At 37.5% G+C, this 22,006-nt stretch overlaps 1 protein-coding gene across 1 annotated transcript in view; it reads right to left on the reverse strand.

The window, feature by feature from the left end:
* helz (helicase with zinc finger) overlaps nucleotides 1-22,006 on the reverse strand; it is a 48,582-nt gene that overhangs the window by 12,518 nt on the left and 14,058 nt on the right. The window contains exons 13-22 of the mRNA XM_085354995.1: nucleotides 19,248-19,374; nucleotides 18,886-19,098; nucleotides 17,557-17,687; nucleotides 13,149-13,328; nucleotides 10,595-10,696; nucleotides 9,228-9,406; nucleotides 5,497-5,615; nucleotides 4,451-4,596; nucleotides 2,302-2,449; nucleotides 420-603 (exon numbers count right to left, since the gene is read on the reverse strand). Of these exons, the coding sequence (XP_085211121.1) occupies nucleotides 420-603; nucleotides 2,302-2,449; nucleotides 4,451-4,596; nucleotides 5,497-5,615; nucleotides 9,228-9,406; nucleotides 10,595-10,696; nucleotides 13,149-13,328; nucleotides 17,557-17,687; nucleotides 18,886-19,098; nucleotides 19,248-19,374 (1,529 nt within the window). The remainder of the gene's footprint in view (nucleotides 1-419; nucleotides 604-2,301; nucleotides 2,450-4,450; nucleotides 4,597-5,496; nucleotides 5,616-9,227; nucleotides 9,407-10,594; nucleotides 10,697-13,148; nucleotides 13,329-17,556; nucleotides 17,688-18,885; nucleotides 19,099-19,247; nucleotides 19,375-22,006) is intronic.

Below are 22,006 nucleotides of genomic sequence, written 5' to 3' on the forward strand. Positions count from 1 at the left end.
GGAAAAAAAGACTTATTGTACAAATCATATTATGAAATCTTCTTGATTTCATAATGTGAGACACAATATGAATACATTCGAGCTACACCCAAGATTGAAGGCATTTGTTTAGTTTGTCTCCTTCATTTTAAGCAACATTTCAAAGAGAAAAATAGGAGACAACCTTCACAGAATCAAGCATTTCTGCTTAGGGATTTATGCTCTGAACTTGTTTATATTGTTTGTCTTTTCGAATGCCTTACCATAGATATCTTTAATTACGATGATGTTTTAACACTTGCTAACATAGAATACTACCAAAGCCATCGTAAAATATCAGCTCATTAATTTAAGATATTTTCTTTTTACTCATAGAGATGTATCACCTTAACACATGACACACAAAGCACAGGATGTGCTAGTAAATATTTGTTCCTCACCTTGGACATTGAGCACTCTTTCCACGCTGACCTCAGGCATTCTCTTCTTCCGTAGCTCAGCACGAATGCGGAACACCTGGTCAGCATATGGTGACACCACCCCAATGCTGCCTTCATCCAGCTTCCCCCAGGCCACTGGCCACTTTTTGCGCAACTCCTCCACCCGTTCCACGATCTCAAATACCTTTGGAGAGACAATCAAGACATTTGGATTTAGGGTCTTCTTTAAACAACTTTTTAAATAAAAATGTATCCCACTTACAAAATAAACATACATAAGTGTTATAACATAGCTGTAACTGTAAAAACTAAACAGGCTTGCAAAACAATTAATATTCATTTAAAAATACAATTTTAACATGAAGCATCAGTCCTGACAAATAAATAAATAATAAAAAGTAAAATGTTAAATAACTGGACTGAGCTATATTCTCCAACACTTCACGACTGATCTTTTCTACAACCACTCTAAGGTGATGCTACCTGACAATACTGATCTGGACTCATGCCTAATGAAATGCTTAAAAATCTCCTTTTTTAAGTTAGCCCAACTACCATGGCTGAGGTGTGCCTTCTTGGTAAAACTGTGATTCAGTTATATACAATCCAAACTTAAATTTTAAGGAAATGAGACTCCAAAGCAACAGAAAAGAAACCAAACATTCACGATAAAACCATAACTGTGACAGTTTGCTGTGTCTGCAGCATTTTGAAGACCCCATGAAATGTGTATTTAAAAATGTTGTTTAAAAAAAATAAACTATTGGATAGATATTGCCACATCTTTAAGTTTAAAAATTCCTACAACTGGCAAACTTTGATGGAAATAATTTTCAAGTTACAATTTTAGAATTAAGAATTCTGTTATTAAAGTTGAAGTGGTTGCTTTTTCAATTTTCACTGAGCTTAGCCCTAAGGGTAGAGGCTTTGAACAGACTCTTGCACAACAGACATAAGATGTATGAGCGTGTTTTACTCAATGTATACTATTTCACCATGGGTACTATATCAAACAAACAGGAGGTAATTAATGTGGCATTGAGAACAAGAACGATCATTGCTTTAATTGCTTGGAGCATGACAATAAAGGCTTAGGGTCCACTGAAAACCTAAATAAGAACCCATCCAAAATTCGGACTCAGTAATTTATGCTTCATGTGTTTTAATGTAGGTCTAAGTTGGTATCACATTTGAGTTTATGGGTTTCATCTCAGGAATAAAAGGCAATGTGCGTGACAAATTGCAATGATTTGCCAAGGCAAAGACTGGTAACAACTTTAATTTCTATGTAATTCAAATACAGAATGTTGAGTGTATAGGTCCACATCTAACAATCATGCATAATTATGTCTCTGTAAAAATCAGACACTAGGCTAAAGTGCATTTTTTACTGCCAAAGATTACTCGACTTTTAGTTATTTTTGTATTGTATTATATTACTCTAACCAGCTAATGTGTGAAGTTGGCAACTATACTGGTAAGAAACCATTTCTTGATCTTTTATTTTAACTAATTTTTTTTTATCTCTGAATCTTAGAGTTTTTACAAAGCATCCTTTTTTGTAAACATGCTTTTGCACAAAGCTCAGTTACGGCACTCTGAGTTTAAATAGGTGGAGTTCAGGGGCCATAGTGAGTAGCAGTTTATATGTTTTAGAAGTGCATAGAGGCCAATACACAGCGAGTATAATTATACACATAAAACACAGGAAACTGGTTTAAATATGCTTTGGGTTGCATTTAGTACCAGTCCAGAGGGGGTCATTATGCCACTTATTTAACACCTTGAATTATTTAAACTGAACCACATTATTTCCATAAGATGTTAATAAGACCAAAAATATTTCTTGAAGGCTTTAGATGTACAAGTGCCCCGGCCATACCTCAGCATTGTTGTAGTAGGCAGTGCTATTCTTCTCCTGGACATCTTCTCCTCTTGCTGTGAAGAAGGTCAGAGGGTAGAAGTCCTTATGGGAGGGCTGCTTCCCACTTGCCATTAGCTTCCCATCATAGAACAATTCTGAAGTGTAGCTTTACGAAGGGAAGAAGAAAAGGAAAAATAAAAGAGTGACATGAATTTGGAGGACAATTGCTTGATCTTGGTAATTGTTTTTAATTTTTCAAATATATGTTCACAAAAACTGATATTAACGTGAACCACATGTCCCGCATATATGATTCATGCATTCCTTGAAATTAAGCTTTACTATAAGGATGGGTATTTGTTCACTTTTGTCATGATCGTCAAAACGTGTTTGGATCAAAATGGAGCAGTATTGAAACTCTACTGTGCCCAATGACAATACAAACTTGCCTTATGTACAGAGTATGCATGTTCATGGGTACAATGTGTATACTACCAGTACTAGTGACAACTTAAAGTATAAGTACCCTGAGGTACCCCTGAGCAAGGTACCGTCCCTACACACTGCTCCCCGGGCGCCTGCTTAGTGGGCTGCCCACTGCTTCACTGAGTGAATGGGTCAAATGCAGAGAAAAACAAGTAATTTCCCCATGGGGATCAATAAAGTATCCATTATTATTATTATTATTATTATAAAAATTAAACAAACATTTTGATGAGAGGTGATCCTTTAAGCTTCAAAGATGTACAATGAAGACAACTTTGTACTTGCTCTCTAATTGTCTGCCACTAGTATTGATTTCTAAAGTGATCCAGGGAGCATGAAGTTGGCATGAGGCTGTTTGTGATTTTATAGCAGCAACAGAGTTAAGCCCAATAGAAAGATGCCACTGCAGTGGAAACCCAAGCTCTCTATGATCAAAGAAGGATCACTGGCAGGCAAACCGTGGTTAAACCAAGATTAAATTTATGTAAATGTGATCATCTACACATGTAGCTGTTTATGAGGTCCAATTTGAACAGTGAAGGAAAGCCATAATGGATGAAGACTGCTAGACCAAAGATCTGTAACTGAAAAAGGGTGGTAAAATGGACCAGGCCCAGAACATGGGAACGTGTAACTATGCTGCCCAAAATTGAGTCTCAAAAAGTGCAGGTGCAGTCTCTGTCAGTAGTTATGACTGTGTTGTAGAGCAGAAACTGACCAGTAGATCAGCTAACATAAATCTTAAGTTAAACTATTTTGGGATAATAAACAAGTACAACAAGAAGAAGTAAAGAGCTAAGTGGTCTGAAACCCAGATACACATATGTGGGCACAAGTTGGTCCTAGAATTCTTTCTACTGAATCGCTTTCAGATAAATGACGCTACCCCACTGTGCACCTGTGGAGTGATGTGACTGTGTATAGACACAGCCAAAGGGCATGGCTTAGACAGTTATTCCTTTTTTCCTTCAAACTATAATATCATGGATATCATGCTGTATTATGCTTAATAAGATGAATGAGGCACTATTCTGGCAACATACAACACTAAGCAGCAGACTTACCAATGGTAGCAAATGGTAGCAGAGCAGGTTTATTTTTCTGTAATGATGTCAGGCAGCAAGCCAATAATAAATAAATAACTGTGTACCTGTGTTGAGATGGGGGGTAGCAGTTCATTTTTAAGGTGTTACAGTAACACAACAGCAAGAAAAGACTGCAAGAATTTTGGTTATGGAGTTCCAGAAATGAGTTATTTTTCCATTTTGATGGCAGCCAAGAGTAATTAAAGTTGCAAAGGACAAATCCTTTTTACTGCAAGATGGAGCCACAGCAGGAGGACACAGCAATGGAGACAGATCACCAGCATGGCTGTGGAGAGCTTAACACTGAGCCAGCTAGCAGGTGAGTTGGTTCCCTGAGCAGCAACACAGTTAACTGTCTAGTTATCCACCTGCTGTCTAACATGGTCCCTTTGGATTGAGGAACAAACTTTTCGACTGGCCAAAGCCTTAATGTCTCAGTAATTAGCAAAAATCACCAGGTCAGTTTAACTGAGAAATTGCAGCACAAGTCAGCTTGTGTCTGACATATATTCACTCAGTAAAGCTTAAGACCCCATCCCTCTCAGCCTCTTCAGACAGTACTCAAGACAAGGTAGCAAGGGAAAGCAGGCACTTACTTGATGATAGCTTCATGGGAGCGGTAGTTCTCACAAAGGAGAATACGACAGGGGAATTCAGGGGGGTAGTGCTCATACAGTCGATCCAGCAGGGACACGTGCAGGTTGCGCTCCCGTGCAAACTCGCTGTACACAAATGGACTGAGCTGGAAATTGAAGGAGAGGACAAAAAGGAAAAAAAAAAGATGTAGTAGTAGTGAAGGAAAGCTATGGTAGTTATAAAATTACACCCAAGATATTTCACACTTCCCCTTCATTATTTTTCCTCTTTAATGAAGTCCATCAAAGCTTTTCCGTGTTGACCAAATATCTAAATAAATCTTTTGTTATTGGCAAGTGACATTTTACTGGTGACAGTCAGTGAAATTGTATACAGTGTTTGATTGTAATGTAAATTAATGATGATGATAACTTTCTGTAGTGATCTATACAGGACAGGAAAGTCGACAGAAGAAAGCTGAGTGTGACTGGGAAAGAAACATATGGATGCATTGGTGGACACTGCGTCTTAATACTGTTTTTCTTTCCTCCAAGAAATAGAGAGATCAAGTAATTTAAGCACAACTCATGCTGCATCTTCATCCACTTCACTACCGGTAATCCTGTGCACCGTCTTAAAACCAGCAGACGAGGAAATTAGGTTTTAATTCCTTGTGTTGGCTTAGAAAGCTTGACTGACATGAGTTTATATTTTGTTTTTTGTGGTTGAAGTGGTCTCTAAAACCACAGAGCCACAGTAGCTGCTGCCTGTTCCTTTGTTTTCTGAAGTAGGTCAGATAAGAACCTAATAATAAGCAAAGTGCAAAATGGTATTACTATTCCTTGATGTCCCAGCTACCATCTGTAGTTTGTTCCATCTCCTTAAGTGTTTTGACTTTGGGCTAAAGAAAAACCTCTTCAAGCATTTGAGACCCCAAGACACTATAATGTAGTTGTTGTTATTATATAGCAATTCACAAAGCAGTATAGATACAGTTAGTCTTTAAAAAGGGCCACTTTTGAGGCTTCTACAAGCTCAAAGTTGAATTCTTACTGTCTTTGTTTACCTGCATGTGGTCTCCGGCCAGCACGATGCGGGTTGTCTTGCTAGCTAGAGCAAAAGGCATGATGGTTTCACACTCCATGGCCTGGGCCGCTTCATCCAATAGGATATGAGTGAACAAACCTATCAAAACAGACAAGACACAAATATCTATTCACCTGTACATATATTACAATTTCACTGCTTCAAAATTGCTCTTTATTCCCACTTATTACGATATACTTTTCTAATAAGAGCATAAAGGTGAAGAACTTGCAGCATTGACCTTTCTCGTTGAGTGGAAAAGTGGACACACATCAAGTCAACACTGTCAACAGTTCTAGGCTAATGTTGATCTTAAATAAAATGTTTATCTTTGGTTTTCTGTTGTTTGTAATGTTGACTCCATTACTTATTAATTTAAAAAAATCTTACATCAATAAAATCTTACAAATTTGTCACACAGAAACAACAAACATTCATGCTCTACGACCAAACAGTTTTTTTGTTTGTTTGTTTTTTAAATCTCTCTCACACACTCTTCATTGGTGTCCTTTATATTTTTTTTCTCCCATTGTTTTAACCAGTCTTACAACTTAAAGGCAGGGTTCCGTGCACATACAAATGACTGAACTTTTAGTCTAACCCTGCCTTAAAAAGCTCTAACAGAGGTCGGCAGAATGAGGGGAGAGGGATAAAACAGCATGGCAAATGAGTGCTAGAACAAGGAGCAAGGAAGAGAGGCTGAAAAACAACCAGCAAACATCCTCTAAAGCTACACTATTTCCACAGAAAAGGACATGCAGATATGAAATTTGACAGTGGGAAATAAAAAAAACTGACAAAAAAGTAAACAAACAACAACAAAGAAAAAAGGGCCTGGCAAGAAAAGAGGTGGAGCAGTTTAATTTGAAGCAACATTCAATCTTTAGTATCAGCCTTTGAAAATGCAAAAAGCCTGCAAAATATTTTTTGCAGGCTTTCCCCCCCCCCCAACTACAAAGCCTGAAACCAGTGTTATCGCCTTTAACGCTGTATGCACTTCACTGAAGCATAGGCTGACACTGTTCCCTGCAGTGATCCTGATAAAATGGTAAACATTTTGATACAACAGTCCATGCACTGCACACAGAATGTGAATAAGTAGGTTTATACAAAGTATAACTGAGAAATGTCCCATCAGAATTATAAAGTCTATATCTTGTAATGTTTCCCTTATTTTCAGTTAATAAAGGGAAAAATGCTTGTTGCAGAGGTTACAAATATTCTAAATAACTACATGTAACTGTGCGTTAAACAATACACATAAATAGTCTCTGGCTTGGCTTTTCAATAATTAATTTAAAATATGAATTTGGATGCATGATAGCAAAGTTTCAGTGTTTCACTATGCAGAGAGCAAAATGTTAGTGAAAACAACTTTAGAAAGTGTTGCTAAATTTTCATTTTTCCTCGAAATTTTCCTCTTATTTGCTATAAACTGACCGTGCGAGTCCTACAACATCATCTGTACATGCACTTAGAGTTTATTAAGCAGTGGAGGGAAATTTAATTATCATGGAGTGCTGATTACCATAACATGTGAAATTAAAAGCATGTATAAGACAAAAAACATTGGCTGTTTGTCCCGTTATAAAACCAAAAAAGGGACGAAAAGGCCTTAAGATGAATAATTTCCTTATTATACACTCAATATTTTGCTATTCAAAGAGCAAACATGTTAGAATAACAAATATAAAGTTATGTGCATGTCAATTGACTTATAATACTCAAAAATGAGAACATTTTCTCAGGCAGATGAGTAGAGATTAGTTGCGGTGTGAGAGGGAAGAAAAGATAGTCTTTATGAGCATCAGATGGTCAGAAGCACAAATGAATTTATATGGTGCTTACCACTGCACTTTGGAAATGCCTCAGAGAAATTATTCACAAATTCATTTGTTGCAGCCATCAGTCTCTGGGCTAATAATTGAAGTTTTTGAATTTGCACAAAACCGTAGTAAGGGAAAGAAGGAGAGTAGGGTAATAAGGAGAGGTGAAAGAGATCAGAGGCACAGAACTGCAGAAATTATTTGGTAGAGAGATTACTCTTCAATAATAAATGACAATTTCTTCTACTCACACGCCCAGTCTCGCACATTCTCCCTTTTAGTCTTTTTTTTTTTTTTTTGGCTCTTTTCACACTGTAAAAGTGATTTGAAAAGTGTGCAAGTGTGAAAGGGTCTTGGAGTGCGTAACTAAACCTACAACACAAGCTTTGTAACGAAGCTCTGAAAGCTGTGTGGAACTCCCCCATCAGAAGGACAGTTTCTGATCATCTACTTGAATGTGTTGTGGCATAGTGTGATCTCAAGGAAGGGGAAACAGCATTTCCTGACATCCATGAACTTCAGTCAGTCATTGACTGCAAAGGCTTTTGCCACCAATTACTAAAATACCCCCTATATTTAAAATTATGCTAGATTGTCCATCGTTTCTTTGCATCTGAAACTTGAGGAATGTGTATAAATAATAGTTGTAATTGCTGAATGGTTAATGCAATACTTTTGTTGAATGTCTGCCCTTCAAGCACATCAGTGGTTTGATTTACAATCCACTTGGGTGGTGGATTTTAAATCACAGAAGGAAAGTTGCAAGAAAAAGAAATACAAATCCAACTTCAGTTAGTTATGGGCCTAACTGTATATAGAACTTTGCACAGTAGAGAAAAGTAATGCATCCAGGCAAAAACATGCTGTGAGGGCTGCACAAATTAGTAGAAGCAAAGAATGTCTGTTTTTGCTGGGAATGGGATTTTTGCATATCATAATAACAAAAATTTGTTAAGATATATAAAGGCATGCTAAACAATACATGCACAATGTCTACATGCCAAATCCCATACCTAGACCATGAAAAAAAAAGCAAAGTCATCAAGCCAAACATAAAAGCCTAAACATCATCTTTCGGGGGACCTGTGTTTTGGGTGCGAGATTTGTTATCGCTACTTAGAAGACTTGCTGGCTCCCAAGTGTCTCGTTTCCTGGAGATTTTCATCACCATCAACCAACAGGAGAACAGGACAGATGAAACGTGGGGAGGAGGGCTAATGATGTAAAGTACATTAGAAACAGGCAGATGGTGTTTCCAAGCAACCGACAAAGCCCCCTCCGCTGACACATTAGTGTCGGTTATTAGCCTGCACTGACAAATTGGTTTGTTTTCCATGTCTTTTACATAACTTAAATGAGTTCCAACCCTCTATAAATGGTGGGCCCCTGCCAGCAATGGTTGTCAGAGTCAGTGGGGATGACCAAAGAACAGGAAATGAGAGTGACTGTGTTCTGTTTGCATACATTTACAAGCCTTTAAAAAAGTGTGCACACGCATGCTCACGTGCTGCAAGACATTTTAGAACATACTAGAAAACTCATTTATTAAATTGCTGAAATTATGGTTTAACCATTCTGGGAATTCGAGCAATTTTTTGTTGTTGTCGTTTTTTACCGTTTCTCAGCCTCAATTATTTAATCAGCAATGCAAAAAACAAGAACAATCCTGAGTTAAATTAAGCCCCATCTCACACACAAACCACACTTCAGCATTCATTCAGCATGTATGTCTGATATATAATGTGTCAGCTACTCTGGCTGGCAAGTTTAATCCAAGTGCAAATACTGGTATGCCAAATAAAAGCTGCTGAGAACAATGGCTGCCTCAACCAATAGGTCAGCGTGACTTAATGGTTTTTTTTGTGTTTGTTTTCATACGACTTACCAGGCTCCAAGTCAAGCTGGCAGAGGTACTGGGAGGTGCTGAGGGTGACCACCACCACGCGGTGCCTGAGGATGTCCTCCCTTGTGGGCATCTGGAAAGTGATGTGTGTGCTGGAGATGAGACAGTACTGCTGGACCACTGGGTGGACCGTCTTCACCCAGCGGTTCCTGAAGTATACCCTGGAGTGAGCAAAGAAAGCAGAAAGATCAAGAGTTACAATCACAAAAAGCAAATACTCAAGTCTCAGTGTGAATGAAACTGTTAATTTTCATTTAATTTTATATGTTTTGTCTCACTTAAAAGCAGATAGACTGGAAATGCTTGTAAAAATGCATGACTGCACATGATATCTGATGTGCACCTCAGACTGAGCGCAATCTTATCCACACAGAAGGCTGCCAAGAGCAGACCCTTTGGACATACTTTCTGCAGTGGTGGACTTTCAACTCTGCCCCTAAATATTCAAATAACTTCTGTATTGACTGAGTTCACTCAAAGCAGACAAGTGGACCCAAGAGGAGGAGGCTCCAATGCTTATGGAGGAATTACACTGGAAGCTCTAGAAATCAGACCGACTGCTCATGTGAAACAAGTCATTTGATTGCCCATATGGTCTCCAGGCTTGTGTGTGAAAACACAAACACACAGCCTAACCCCAGCCTGGTCAAGGAACACACTGATTCCATGTCTTTGGTGACTTCTGGCACTGCTGAAATGTGATTAGAAGTCAATGATGCAGTATAAGGAAGCTGTCAGTATCTTTGAGTGTATATCTGCTGTCTTAAGGAGTAGTTCGAAAAGCCGGAATGTTCATGAGGTCAAATCCCTCAAGTCAACAAACGTCTGCTTGTTACCACTGCAGGGCAGAAAAAAACAAAACAACCCACGTACATGGATGTATAACTCTGACTATGTGCCCAATAACATTCATCTAGTTAATGTCTAGTTGAGTTTTTGATATTGATGCTATCCAGCTAGAATGGTCTTTGCTGACATATAGGGCAAAAGGTAGAAATACCAGTCATTTTAGAAACACTTATCACTTCTGTAAAAAACACCCAACCCAAAGTATGTAAACTACAGAGATGTGTAATACATTACTAAAACTGTTTTTATTTATTTACCAAGAAGATGAACACCTGTACCTGACAGGTTTTTCTCAGCATCTACAAACACTAGCTTATGTGGTATTATTTTACAACATAAAATTGCAAAGAGACTTAAACACTTTAAAATCCAATATATAATGCTCCCCCCGGGGCACTACAGCACGTTTTATCTACTGTACATACTACATGCTACAAAACAAAACGAGAAGCTTGTTTTGCCCCTCAGCCATCTCTTGTTCCGTAGGCGTGTTTCTTTACCTGAGAGGTCTGGCATGCTGATTGCCTGCTTCAAAATAAGGATGAAGGTAGTCCTTAATGTAAAGGTCAGCCGCACTGTTGGAGTGGGTGCAGATCAGGACCCTGTAGAGACAAAAGACAAACAACTGTAGGCATGAATCATCATACGCAGTTGCTGAAACACTGTATCGATATCTTCCAAAACCAGCAGCAAGAATAAATTATTACCAGGGTACAGTGGCACATAAACTACCTTAAGAAATGGTTTCACTTCATAAGTTTTTTAATAAAAAGTTTATAATGAAGTTGCATGGGCTTTTTTTTTTTTTTTTAAATAACAAAACAGTGGTTGTGAATCCTATCAGTTCATTTTGATTAATAGCACTTGGCTTTCCCAAAAACATAGTATAACATTATTTTTGTATATCTATACCTTATCTATAATATTTCATGATTAAACTGCATTCACTAATGCTATACAAATACAGAAATATAAGGAATAAAGAAAAGGGATTTATTTCATCTCTATACCATTCTATTTTCAGTAGAAACCTTAAAAAGTAAACTGATATTAGTATCCGGGACAGCAAACCCAGAGCTGTTCACCCTGACAGCAGTAACAACTCCTGTTCATAATTACACTTTTAAACATTCATGCAGCATCACAGCTAAAGATGTACAGAGAAAGCTTCCAATATTAAATACGGTAATTCACATCTTGAGCACACCTGACCAGGGTCGATATACGGTCTTGTTAACGTTTTTAAAAATATGGTGAGCCAGAAGCACTAATCCATGGGCTCACCTCCCCTTGTCATAGCTTTTAAAATATCTATAATTCATCTTAACCACAGAATATTAAATGTATTCAGAGTGAATTGAGGAATGAATATTATATTGCTACACATTTTCCAAGGCTGTTTTCTCTCTTGCATTACACATACACATCCTGGTCTTTCTTATTAAAAACCAAAATGGTAACTTTTGTTAGGGGACACTGTCCGAGATATTACATTCATTTTTTATAAAGACCAGGGAACCATTTATGTGCTTGTGCTACATCGGTTTGCTTCTAACACGGGAAATTGCAAAGTTTCCTGTGGGTATCTACACAGGGAGGGAGCTTACTAATGATGAAAAATGCCAATGGAAGAAAATCATACACTGTTTTGTTGTTATACAACACTGTGTGGGCCACTGAAGTGACATAGCTTGATTGATCACAATATAGTTGGCACGCACTTCCATTCTGGCCCTGAAAATGTGTTGCAATCAGACTAACCATGTGCATCAACCACACATTGACACAAATTTGTCCAAATGACCAGCAGAGTTTGTCTTCAAGTGATATGGCCTAGACAATACAAACCATAGACAACTACACAGCACAACACAGGCTCCAACACACGCACAGACACACACCACAGTTTGACACTTTATAGCACTGTGATTTCTCAACCTTAAAAAGGTCAAACCCAAGGCAGTGACTGCCACTGAAACGAAAACGGCGGCCACTGCACAGCCCAGCCCCAGGATACATCTGTCATTTCTTTTGACTGAGCTCCCCTACTGCATTTATAAGTGATATTAACTTGATTCACATCCACATTTCCCTTTCAAATTTCCCTACAAATACCCCATTGACACTTTATGATACATAGCAGGGAGTATCAGTAATCTGCAAAAACGATTGCTTGTGAGATCAAGGTTGCTGACTATATTTATATGATGGTGATTGAAACCATTTATTTGTAATATTTCACTAATGTTTATCAAGTTTGTCTTTTAACCAGTGATGAAGCAGAGGAAACTTACTCAATGACAAAAAAACAAAACAAAGATTAAACGTAAGATGTAGGGAAAAAAAGTTCTCATATTTCATTGTTAAAACATCATTTAGTTTGCAATTTTGTAAATTACACCAGTGCCTGCTTTTATAAATTGCTCTGCTGTACCGAATACAAAAAAAGATATTTTATTCATTTGTATATTCATTTAGCTGTGCCTTTAATTATGCACCATTCGTCTTAGGTTAATTTTACTGACAGATGTGATAGTATTTCTATAATTTCACAGTGAAAGTGGAGTAAAAATACAGTCCTGCTGTGTTATTCAAATTATAGCCTCCTTATCTTAGCTTTAAGTATTACAAAACTTGACTTTATATGTAAAATGCAGTACTTGGGCTTTTTACAGTTTACTACTCAATCATCAGGCGGTTACTGCTGGTATGGCAACCAATGTAATACCTTATGTTATTAGTTATGAATCATTTAGTTAATGTAAGTCAAATGTTATTGAAAACTAGCGACTATCTACTTGGCACTTCACAACTACAGTTTGAAACAAAAAAAAGTGCTCCATCTATCATTGTAAACATTACATTTAGAACTTCATAAACATTCATTCACAAATACAAAAGAAGCTGAGAGTATATCAGGGATCTGGGGTGGGCGGAATCCTATCTGTTAAAAATAATTCAATGTATCTTAAAAAATTAACATGCAAACAAACAGAGAAGAAGATCAAACGATCACAAACCACAAACAGAAAAGAAAAGAAAATGATCGCAAACCTGCTGTGGTCTTGGCGGAGGATGTGCTTTACAGCCTGTGCCAGGGTGAAGGTCTTGCCGGTACCATAGGGCCCAATGATAAGAATGGGGGGCAAAGGGATAGAGATGGGTGTGGTGATGGCCAGGATGGCCTCTTTCTGTTTGGCATTCAGACGAGGATCCAACTGCTCATCCCACTGCCTGAGGGCGGAAAGAGGATGGAGGCATTTTTTGATGACCAAATCAACTGTTATTATAAAACATTTCAAACTCAAGCATTCAAGTAAAATACTGCACTATAAACAAAGATTACTTTTGAATATAAAAAGGCAGTATGCCCATGTAATTATTTTGTCTATGTCCCACTAAAAATAATATAAAAAGATCGAATGGAAGATGAGGGGCAGATGAGAAAGGGGGTAAGAAATGTGGGTTTAAATGTTTTCAGTCTCACTGCTACAGCTGTGTCAAAACAAAAAATGAAACACCAGGCCTGCCTTTAAAAACATTTGGGAAAGTATGGGTCATTCCAAAGAGCACAATGAATTTTGAGTGTGGTATTGTAATTGGATACCAGAACCTTCATGATATTTTCATGGACAAGCAGCTGCATTCAAGTCTTACATCACCAAGAACAATACAAAGCACCAAAAATTGTTGGGGGGGGGGGGGGGGGGGGGGGGGGGGGTGGCCTGGGCCCATCAGTTCCATTGAAGGGAATTGATAATGATTCATTTTATTGAAGGGTCTTTTACGTTTCATCATGACTGTGCCCTAGTGCACAAATTAAGGTCCATAAGGCACGGCTAGACCAGTCTGGTGTGAAGGAGCTTGACTGACTTGTGCAAAAAGTGCAGAACTCAACCCTACCAAACACTGTTAGGGTAAACTAGGAACAAAATTGTGAGCCTGGGCTTCTTGTCAAGCATTAGTGTCTGACTTCACAAAGGGGTTTCTGGATGAATGGTCAATAAATCACACAGACAAATTCCAAAATTTTGAGAGCCAACTCAGAAGCAGTTATTGCTGCAAATGGAGATAAATTCCATGCTAATATCTATGGATTAAGAATGGGATATCATAAAACCTCATCTAGTTGTTATGTGCAGGTGACCCAATGTTTGCCCATATCCTACTGAGAATGGAGGGAGAAAAAAAAGTAGTATCTTTCAGTTTAACTGTTTTTGTCCACTACAGACGACATAATGAATAGGCTGGGTCTCAGGAGGACAGTTACAAGTTTAAAAAGGAAAAACTAAACACCCTGCACATTTCTCTTTTTGATCAATTTGTGTTGTGTTATGAAGTTGACTCATTAGACAAACTAAGACATGCCAATGTGTCTGATGGCCAGGTCAAATTAAGTCATATATCATGCAAGTTTCACAACTGCATGAAACTAGCTCTCCAGAGGAAACATGGTACGGAACGTGTCTGAATGCATTTCTATGAATATGCAACAAACATAACTTTTCAAATTCCATGTAGTTTTAGGATGACCAGTAAATATTCACAACTAAGCAGTTGTAATTTGTGTGCTAAACAAGACAGAAAGGTAGGAGAAAATGATTCACATCTGATTTGATACTTGTGAATTACTGTAAATGTAGCATGCGTGCATGTCTCCATGCATCACTATCATCATTATGGTGACTGCATCGTCAAAAGCTGTGAATCCCCCAGAGTCAATTGATTGAACTCCAGCTGAGAGATGCTGTAATTGGGGGAATGAGAGAAATCTCAGCATTTGCACAAGTGTGTGTGCGTAACAAAAAGGGATGCATAACATTAAGGAATATTCTACAAGTTACAAACAGCTTCAACTCTTGAATCCCAACAAGACTTTCTATACAAGCATTTTGTTTTGTTTCCTTCATACCTTACCTTGATATAAATAATTAGGACATGCCAATCGCTGACAGTCAAAGCAGACCATTTATTATAAACCAAAACATCTGACTTATTAAAGGTAAGCAATTTGTAATGGAAAGAAATTTTAAGACCAAGTCAAGGCTCTTTCACTGAAATTCTTTGATTTGGTTCTTAAGCTCAACTGTGCAGAGAGCTTCATGGAATGGCTGATGAGCAGCGACCCTAAAATAATCAAGCACAAAGCAAAGTTTTGATGTGGTTTTATAAAACACAGCGCCATTGGACTCTAGAGAAGTGAAGACATTTTCTGGAGTGAAGAATCACACTCAACGTCTGGTAATCTAGTAAACGGGTCTGGGTTTGGCGGTTGCCAGAAGAACAGTACTTGTCTGATCGCACTTTGCCAAGTGTAAAATATGGTGTAGGGCGGTTTATGGTGTGGAGTTGTTATCAGGAATCGGGCTTAACCCCAATAGTTCCAGTAAAAGAAAGTCCTTATGCTTCAAGAATACAAAGACATTTTGGATAATTTCATGCTTCCAACTTTGTGGGATTAGTTCTAGGATGGCCCTTTCCTAGGGCTGTGCGATATGACCAAAATCTCATATCCCGATATAAGACATCTATCGTCCCGATAACGATATAAATCACAAAAATTTAACATTTTCTGTAAATTCTGTGAATCTCGGGCAGCTCGACTTGCGTGAAGTGTTTCCAGCTGGGCGTCATGTACCTGGAGTCGAATGTTTTAACCGATGCATGACACTATACATTTTTAGACATAAGTTGTAGCGTTTTCTTTGAGTATTTATTACACGGCGTGCTGCGGGGAAAAGCCTGTCCTAACGTTTTAGTCTAAGGTTTAATTTTAGCTCCTGACGGCTCTTTTTGCTTCACATCCGTAAACTTATTGCCTATCATCATTTATTGGACTGATGAATGTCGGTTGGAAAAATTTTAGATATCACCCAACCTTTACTACACACCAAAGTCTGCATTTAGTCCTATAAACTCTTACCAAAACTAACTAAAGTTAGCAAGAGGTTAGGGTAAGATGCACAAACAAAAAACAAACAAACAAAAAAAAAACAACAACAAAAAAATCAGGTTTAAATGCACCACTAATACACTATTATGGGTTTATTGACACTTTGAGTTAAAAGATAAGAATCAGAACCACTTTACTTGAATGAATTTCTGAACAGATTATGCATAAAATGTCTAAGTTTCTATGAATTTTTTTTTTTTAAAAAAACCCCAAAAAACCAATTTGTCTAAACTGATAATACACAGTTGTATGTATCAAAATCTAAAATGAATACACCAAGTAATCCCTGTAAGTAACTGACTGAGTGAAGCCTTAAACTATCCGACTTGCAGAACCTTCTCTAGCACCTCCATTAGATGTTTTTAATAACTACTCAGAAATAAACTGTTATAGTTTCATCTTGATTGAACAGTTTGATCATGCTATAGCATCCTGTGAAGTTTCTTTGAAAGTTGTTTTTCTTGAAGGCATGGCTCACACCAATAAATCTTTTTGAATATAGTAGACTTCACCAAAATTCATACGATGCCTTCCTTAAATAAGGAAAGAGCTGCCACATCAACGTCTAATATGAGCTCGTTAACTTAAATGCCTGGCTGCAAGTAGTGCTTAATGAACTCATTAGTACAGAGACTTCTAAATTCTAAATTACTGTTAGTTATTAGTTAAGCCAGATTGTGACTGTCTATAACGGGACTCACATAAACGTCAGGCCATACGTTTGAGTAATCAATGCAAAAATCCCGGTAATTCCACAGTTTAGGCAAATGTTTAAAACACAAATACCTACCATAAAGAAAGTGTGCTTTTAAACTAAAGCCAAATTCACCTCTTGCTCCTTCTTTAATCAAAAACCCACGTTTATCCAAATTCCAATTAAAACAAAAATCCACACGAATCCTATTATGGAGCTCAGATAAAGCAGCAGCTATGACAACCACAGGGATTATATTTGACTTTTGCTCTTGTCAATAAAGATTACTGTCTCACTTCCCTCACCTGTCACCAGAGAAATTTAAAGCTTAGGCAGCTGTGAGCATTTCCAAATTGCTAAAAGTAGGAGAAGTCTTCATTTAACTTTTGATTTGGTGTGGTGACCCCTCTGTGAGAGTATCTGTCAAACTATAAGGATGTGGACGTATTAAAAGAGTTATAATAAATGTGTTTAGGATTAGTTGCATCTGAAAGCAAAAGCTGCATGCAAATATCTTCCCTCACTTTTAAACGTAAACGTTTAAACATCTACTTTTAAAAGTAGATGCAGCCTTTACTATATCAAATATCTGCCAGTCATATCCTCAGTATAAAAGCAACATAAAGCAGCATGCCATGTGTACAAAGTAAAATTTCCTTTGATCCCAATTATTTATTATTTATATGTAACTTTTGTGTCTCTGAGTTCCCACTGATTTAATTTTAGTGCCCTAACAATCAATGCATTATCATAAAAATGAATGCATCAAGTGTGTTCTTATGTGTGTGACATTGTGTACATGGTGGAGTACACACCTGTTGGGACTCCAGGGGATAGTAGGGACAAGGCTAACATCAGGGAAAAGGATAGTATTATCTTTGATGCGATCCAGGGCATAATGCATCTCACAGAGTGGCAGTCTGTTCAGCTGGAACTGGAGCTCCACCTGGCAGACACAACACAGAGAGCTTGTTTATCAACACAATTGTCTATATCCATCCATGCCAAGAAATCATACAAAATTTTAAAACAAAAATAAAGATAATTCCATTCAATTCATTCATTCATTAAGGTATTTGTGTGCATCTTTTGGTTTAAAGCTTGTGCTCATGATTCTCTTTCATGATGTGAATTTACTTTTTTTTTTTACTAAAATAATTTATTTTATGCAAGCAATGAATTGCATCACATTGCAAAGTCTGCATCTGTGAGAACATTTTAAATATTAATATACACAAGTGCTCAGATAAAATGACCATCTAAACCAACAAATCAAGCCCACAAGCTGTGCAGTTGCTATGGAGCTGGATATTCTTGTCCATTCAAAACTAAGATTTAACTAAAATTCGCTGTATCCCATTCTCTTAATCCTCTCAAAAATTGCTAAACCTTGGAAGAAAGCCACCTGCAACACTTATGACTGAGCAAGTCTAATTAACAGTCTGAAAAGACATGCTTGCGCTGCACTATATATCCACTTTTTATTAGCCAAATGAAAACATCTAAAACCATTTACAAAAAAAACAACAACCAAAAAAACCCCCAAAAAACCCCAAAAAAACATGAAAGCTTAAGCATGAAATAAACAATGAGTACAAGAGTACAGAAAGTCAGAGACATTCAAGAGCTCAAAGGCTGTGTGGAATAAGAACCCACAGAGGAGACAGGGTAATAGAATTGTAGCACATAAGAAGGCAGGAGAAGCATATGCAGAAGAAAAGAAGATTATGCTCCCACAGTGATAGAATGAGGAGTTGTTTTGATAACCATTAACACAGTGTCTTGTTTCCCCTGACTACATTCAGGCTTGGGGGGAACAAGCAAAATAACAAGCTGAGGCTGGTGAAGATAGCATTATTGCAAAAATAAATTTCCAAAACAATTCCATCAGTGTTGACATGGATGCACAACACAGACACCTTTACTATATGCTTGCTCTATGCATTTGCGAAAACTATAATTAAGCAGTGAACCTTTCATTCAAATTTTCAAGGTTAGAAAATCCACATGACAAGAATGATGTTCTCAGGCTGCATGTGGGAAAAAAGTATGCTTTATAAGAGAGCATTTACCAGCCCTCACCAAACCTTATTTAATGTAGGTGATGCCACATGTCTAAGCACATGAAGTGTGGTTCACCATACCTGTAGTTCTCTGTCAGGCTGCAGCCCGAGTTCCTCACAGCAGTGCTTGCAGATCCTTAGGAAGATGTAATCCTTAGTCTTCTCCTCAATCACAGCCTCATAAACACGCTCTTTAACTCCAGGAGGCGGCTGGCTGTTGATCGCTTCACGGCCCAAAGGTAGCAGCAGAACTGAATTTACCTTGGTCATCACTAGCCGCCCAGCCAGTGTGTCCTGGTGTTCAAAACAGAAATCACTGTTCAAGATAGCTAGCTTACAGATGTTCTTGGTATATAGTGCCACTAAGTAGTACTCTGAGTGAAACGGCAAAAAAACAAGGTGGAAAGCAGTATGGTAGCTGAAATTAGAGTTAGACAACTTACCTCAGAAAGTGTTTCGTTGAGTTTGAAACGTGCAAAAAGCTGTCCATTCTGAGCATACTTTGCTCCAACAGAAATGCCAGTCAGCATAAAGCTAGTGACGAGCTGCAGGTTCACCTTGATGTTAAACCTGTGGGACAAACATAGACATGGGTTGCACACTTTAAAAAGGCCAAATCTGAATACTTTTTGTCTGTCACCACTGAGAACCTCAATGATCCACAGAAATTTTGGAAAGTAATCAAGTCTTTTTCCGCCAATAAAATGACTCAAACCTTTCCTAAATCTGTTGTAAAAGATTCAGTCTCAATTAATGATAAAACTGAAATTTTGAATTGTTTTAATGAACACTTTCTATCAGTGGGTTCCTTGTTTGCTTCTGCAGAAACTTTTTTAACAAATACTTGCCCAGAACTCTCTATGTTTTCTGGAGACCGTTTTAACTTTGTACCTTTTAGTGTTTATGAAGTGCATAAAGCTTTAAAGGCTTTGGATCACAGAAAACCTCCTGGTCCAGACTTGATGGAACCTTATTTTTTGAAGTTGGCAGCTGATTTTATTGCAGAACCACTCTCAATTCTATTTAATTTTTCAATTAAAACCAAAGAAATTCCAGCGGTTTGGAAATCAGCTTTCGTTTTGCCTTTATTGAAAGGAGGTGATCCATCGGTGTTGACTAATTATAGGCCAATATCAAATTTGTGTGTTTTATCCAAAATCCTGGAATCTCTAGTTTGTGACCAGTTGAAAGAGTTTTTGTACTCTAATGATATTGTCTCCAAATTTCAGTCAGGCTTCAGGAAAAAACACAGTACTAACACTGCCACTATGAAAGTGATAAATGAAATTATTGTGGCACTTGATAAGAAATTGTACTGTGCGTCACTCTTTATTGACCTCTCAAAAGCTTTTGACACTGTTGATCATGCAGTCCTAAAAAACAGACTGCTCAGCCTTGGATTGTCAGAACATGCATTAGCGTGGTTCTCAAATTATCTGAAAAATAGAACCCAGTGCATTAAACTTGAAGGTCTTTGTTCTAAATTTGTTGCTGTCCACAAGGGGGTGCCACAGGGCTCAGTTTTGGGTCCCCTTCTGTTCCTTTTATATATCAATGACTTGGGTCAAAATGTCTCAGACACAAATTTGCATTTTTATGCTGACGACACAGTTATTTACTGTTATGGATCATCTCTTGCTCAGGCCATTGAAACTTTACAGAAAGCCTTTGTTGCTTTCCAGCATTCACTTATTCAGCTAAAATTAGTTCTCAATGCTGACAAGACTAAGCTAATGTTGTTTTCCAAGTCAAAGAAGGTCCCGGAGCCTATTCCAGTGGTGTCCACCCTTGAAGGAAATGTCATAGAGATAGTTCATGAATATAAATACCTTGGTGTCTGGATTGATGACTCCTTCACCTTTAAACCACATATAGAGAGACTAGTAAAGAAACTGAGACTTAAACTTCGTTTTTTCTTCCGTAATAAACAGTGCTTTTCTTTTGCAGTAAAAAAACGTCTTGTCACTGCAACCTTTTTATCTGTGTTAGATTATGGTGACATTCTGTATATGAACGCTTCTTCTTCATGTCTTCTAATGTTGGACACGATGTATCATGCTTCCTTGAGGTTTATTACCAATTGTAAATACCTGACCCATCACTGTGATTTGTACTTAAGAGTAAAATGGCCTTCTTTGGCCATTAGAAGACAGGGGCATTGGTACACTTTTATTTACAAAGCTATGCTTGGATTGCTGCCTCCTTATATTTGTACTTTGGTCACAAGGACAAATAGTGGTTCTTACTCCTTGCGCTCAAATGATCAGCTGCTGTTGTCTGTTCCCCTTGTCCGCACAGAGCTGGGTAAGAAAGCCTTTGTCCACTCTGCGCCTTTTTCATGGAACATGTTACAGAAAGACTGGAAACTAACTGAATTGTTGTCTTTAAATGTTTTTAAAACTAAACTCAAAGGCCTACAGGCTGCCTCAATAATGTGTAATTGTTTTGTGTAATTTTAACTTTGTTTGTTCGTATGTATTTGTCTTGAAATGTGCTGCCTCTTGGCCAGGACTCCCTTGAAAAAGAGGTCTTTGATCTCAACGGGACATTCCTGGTTAAATAAAGGTTAAATAAAATAAACACTTTTATCCTGAATAGTCCATTTAAAAAGCAAAAACAAAATAAACCCCCCAAAATGACAAAAGCCATTATACTGAAAAACATATTAATCAAATATATCATTGTCATAATGAATGCTGTGGTGAATTTAACATTTAGAGAAAACAAAACTGGAACTGTTTTGTTTCACCCGTTTTGTTTTATGAATATACAATTTTGCAATATATTCACATAATTATGTGATGTTTAAAACCATCTAAACATCAGAGTATAAGGCCAACTAAATACATCACCAAAAAACATTCAAGAAGGTTCTTGAACGAAAAACATTGGCACAAAATGTATCCATGCACAGGTTTATTGAAATTCAAGGTCTTTTGGGAAAAAGAAAAAGGAAAAGAAAAAAAGTTCAGTTCTGGATTGTTTATGAGTGACTCTGACATGATGAAACAAGAACTAATATTATGTGATGAACTTGTGACAGATAATTGACACATAGTGTATTAGCAAAACAGTGATGTTACACAACCAAACGGAGTCTTAGAAGGTTATTTTTATGATTTTTACATTAGTTATTTTGCTGGATAATCAAACAGGGCAAAAACTCTGCACTGGTTCTATTTGCTCAATTTTTATTTCTAGA

Source organism: Diplotaxodon limnothrissa, linkage group LG6, assembly GCF_057381915.1.
Source record: "Diplotaxodon limnothrissa isolate DT_005_m linkage group LG6, D_limnothrissa_male_GT1.1, whole genome shotgun sequence".
In the NCBI taxonomy this organism is placed as follows: domain Eukaryota; kingdom Metazoa; phylum Chordata; class Actinopteri; order Cichliformes; family Cichlidae; genus Diplotaxodon; species Diplotaxodon limnothrissa.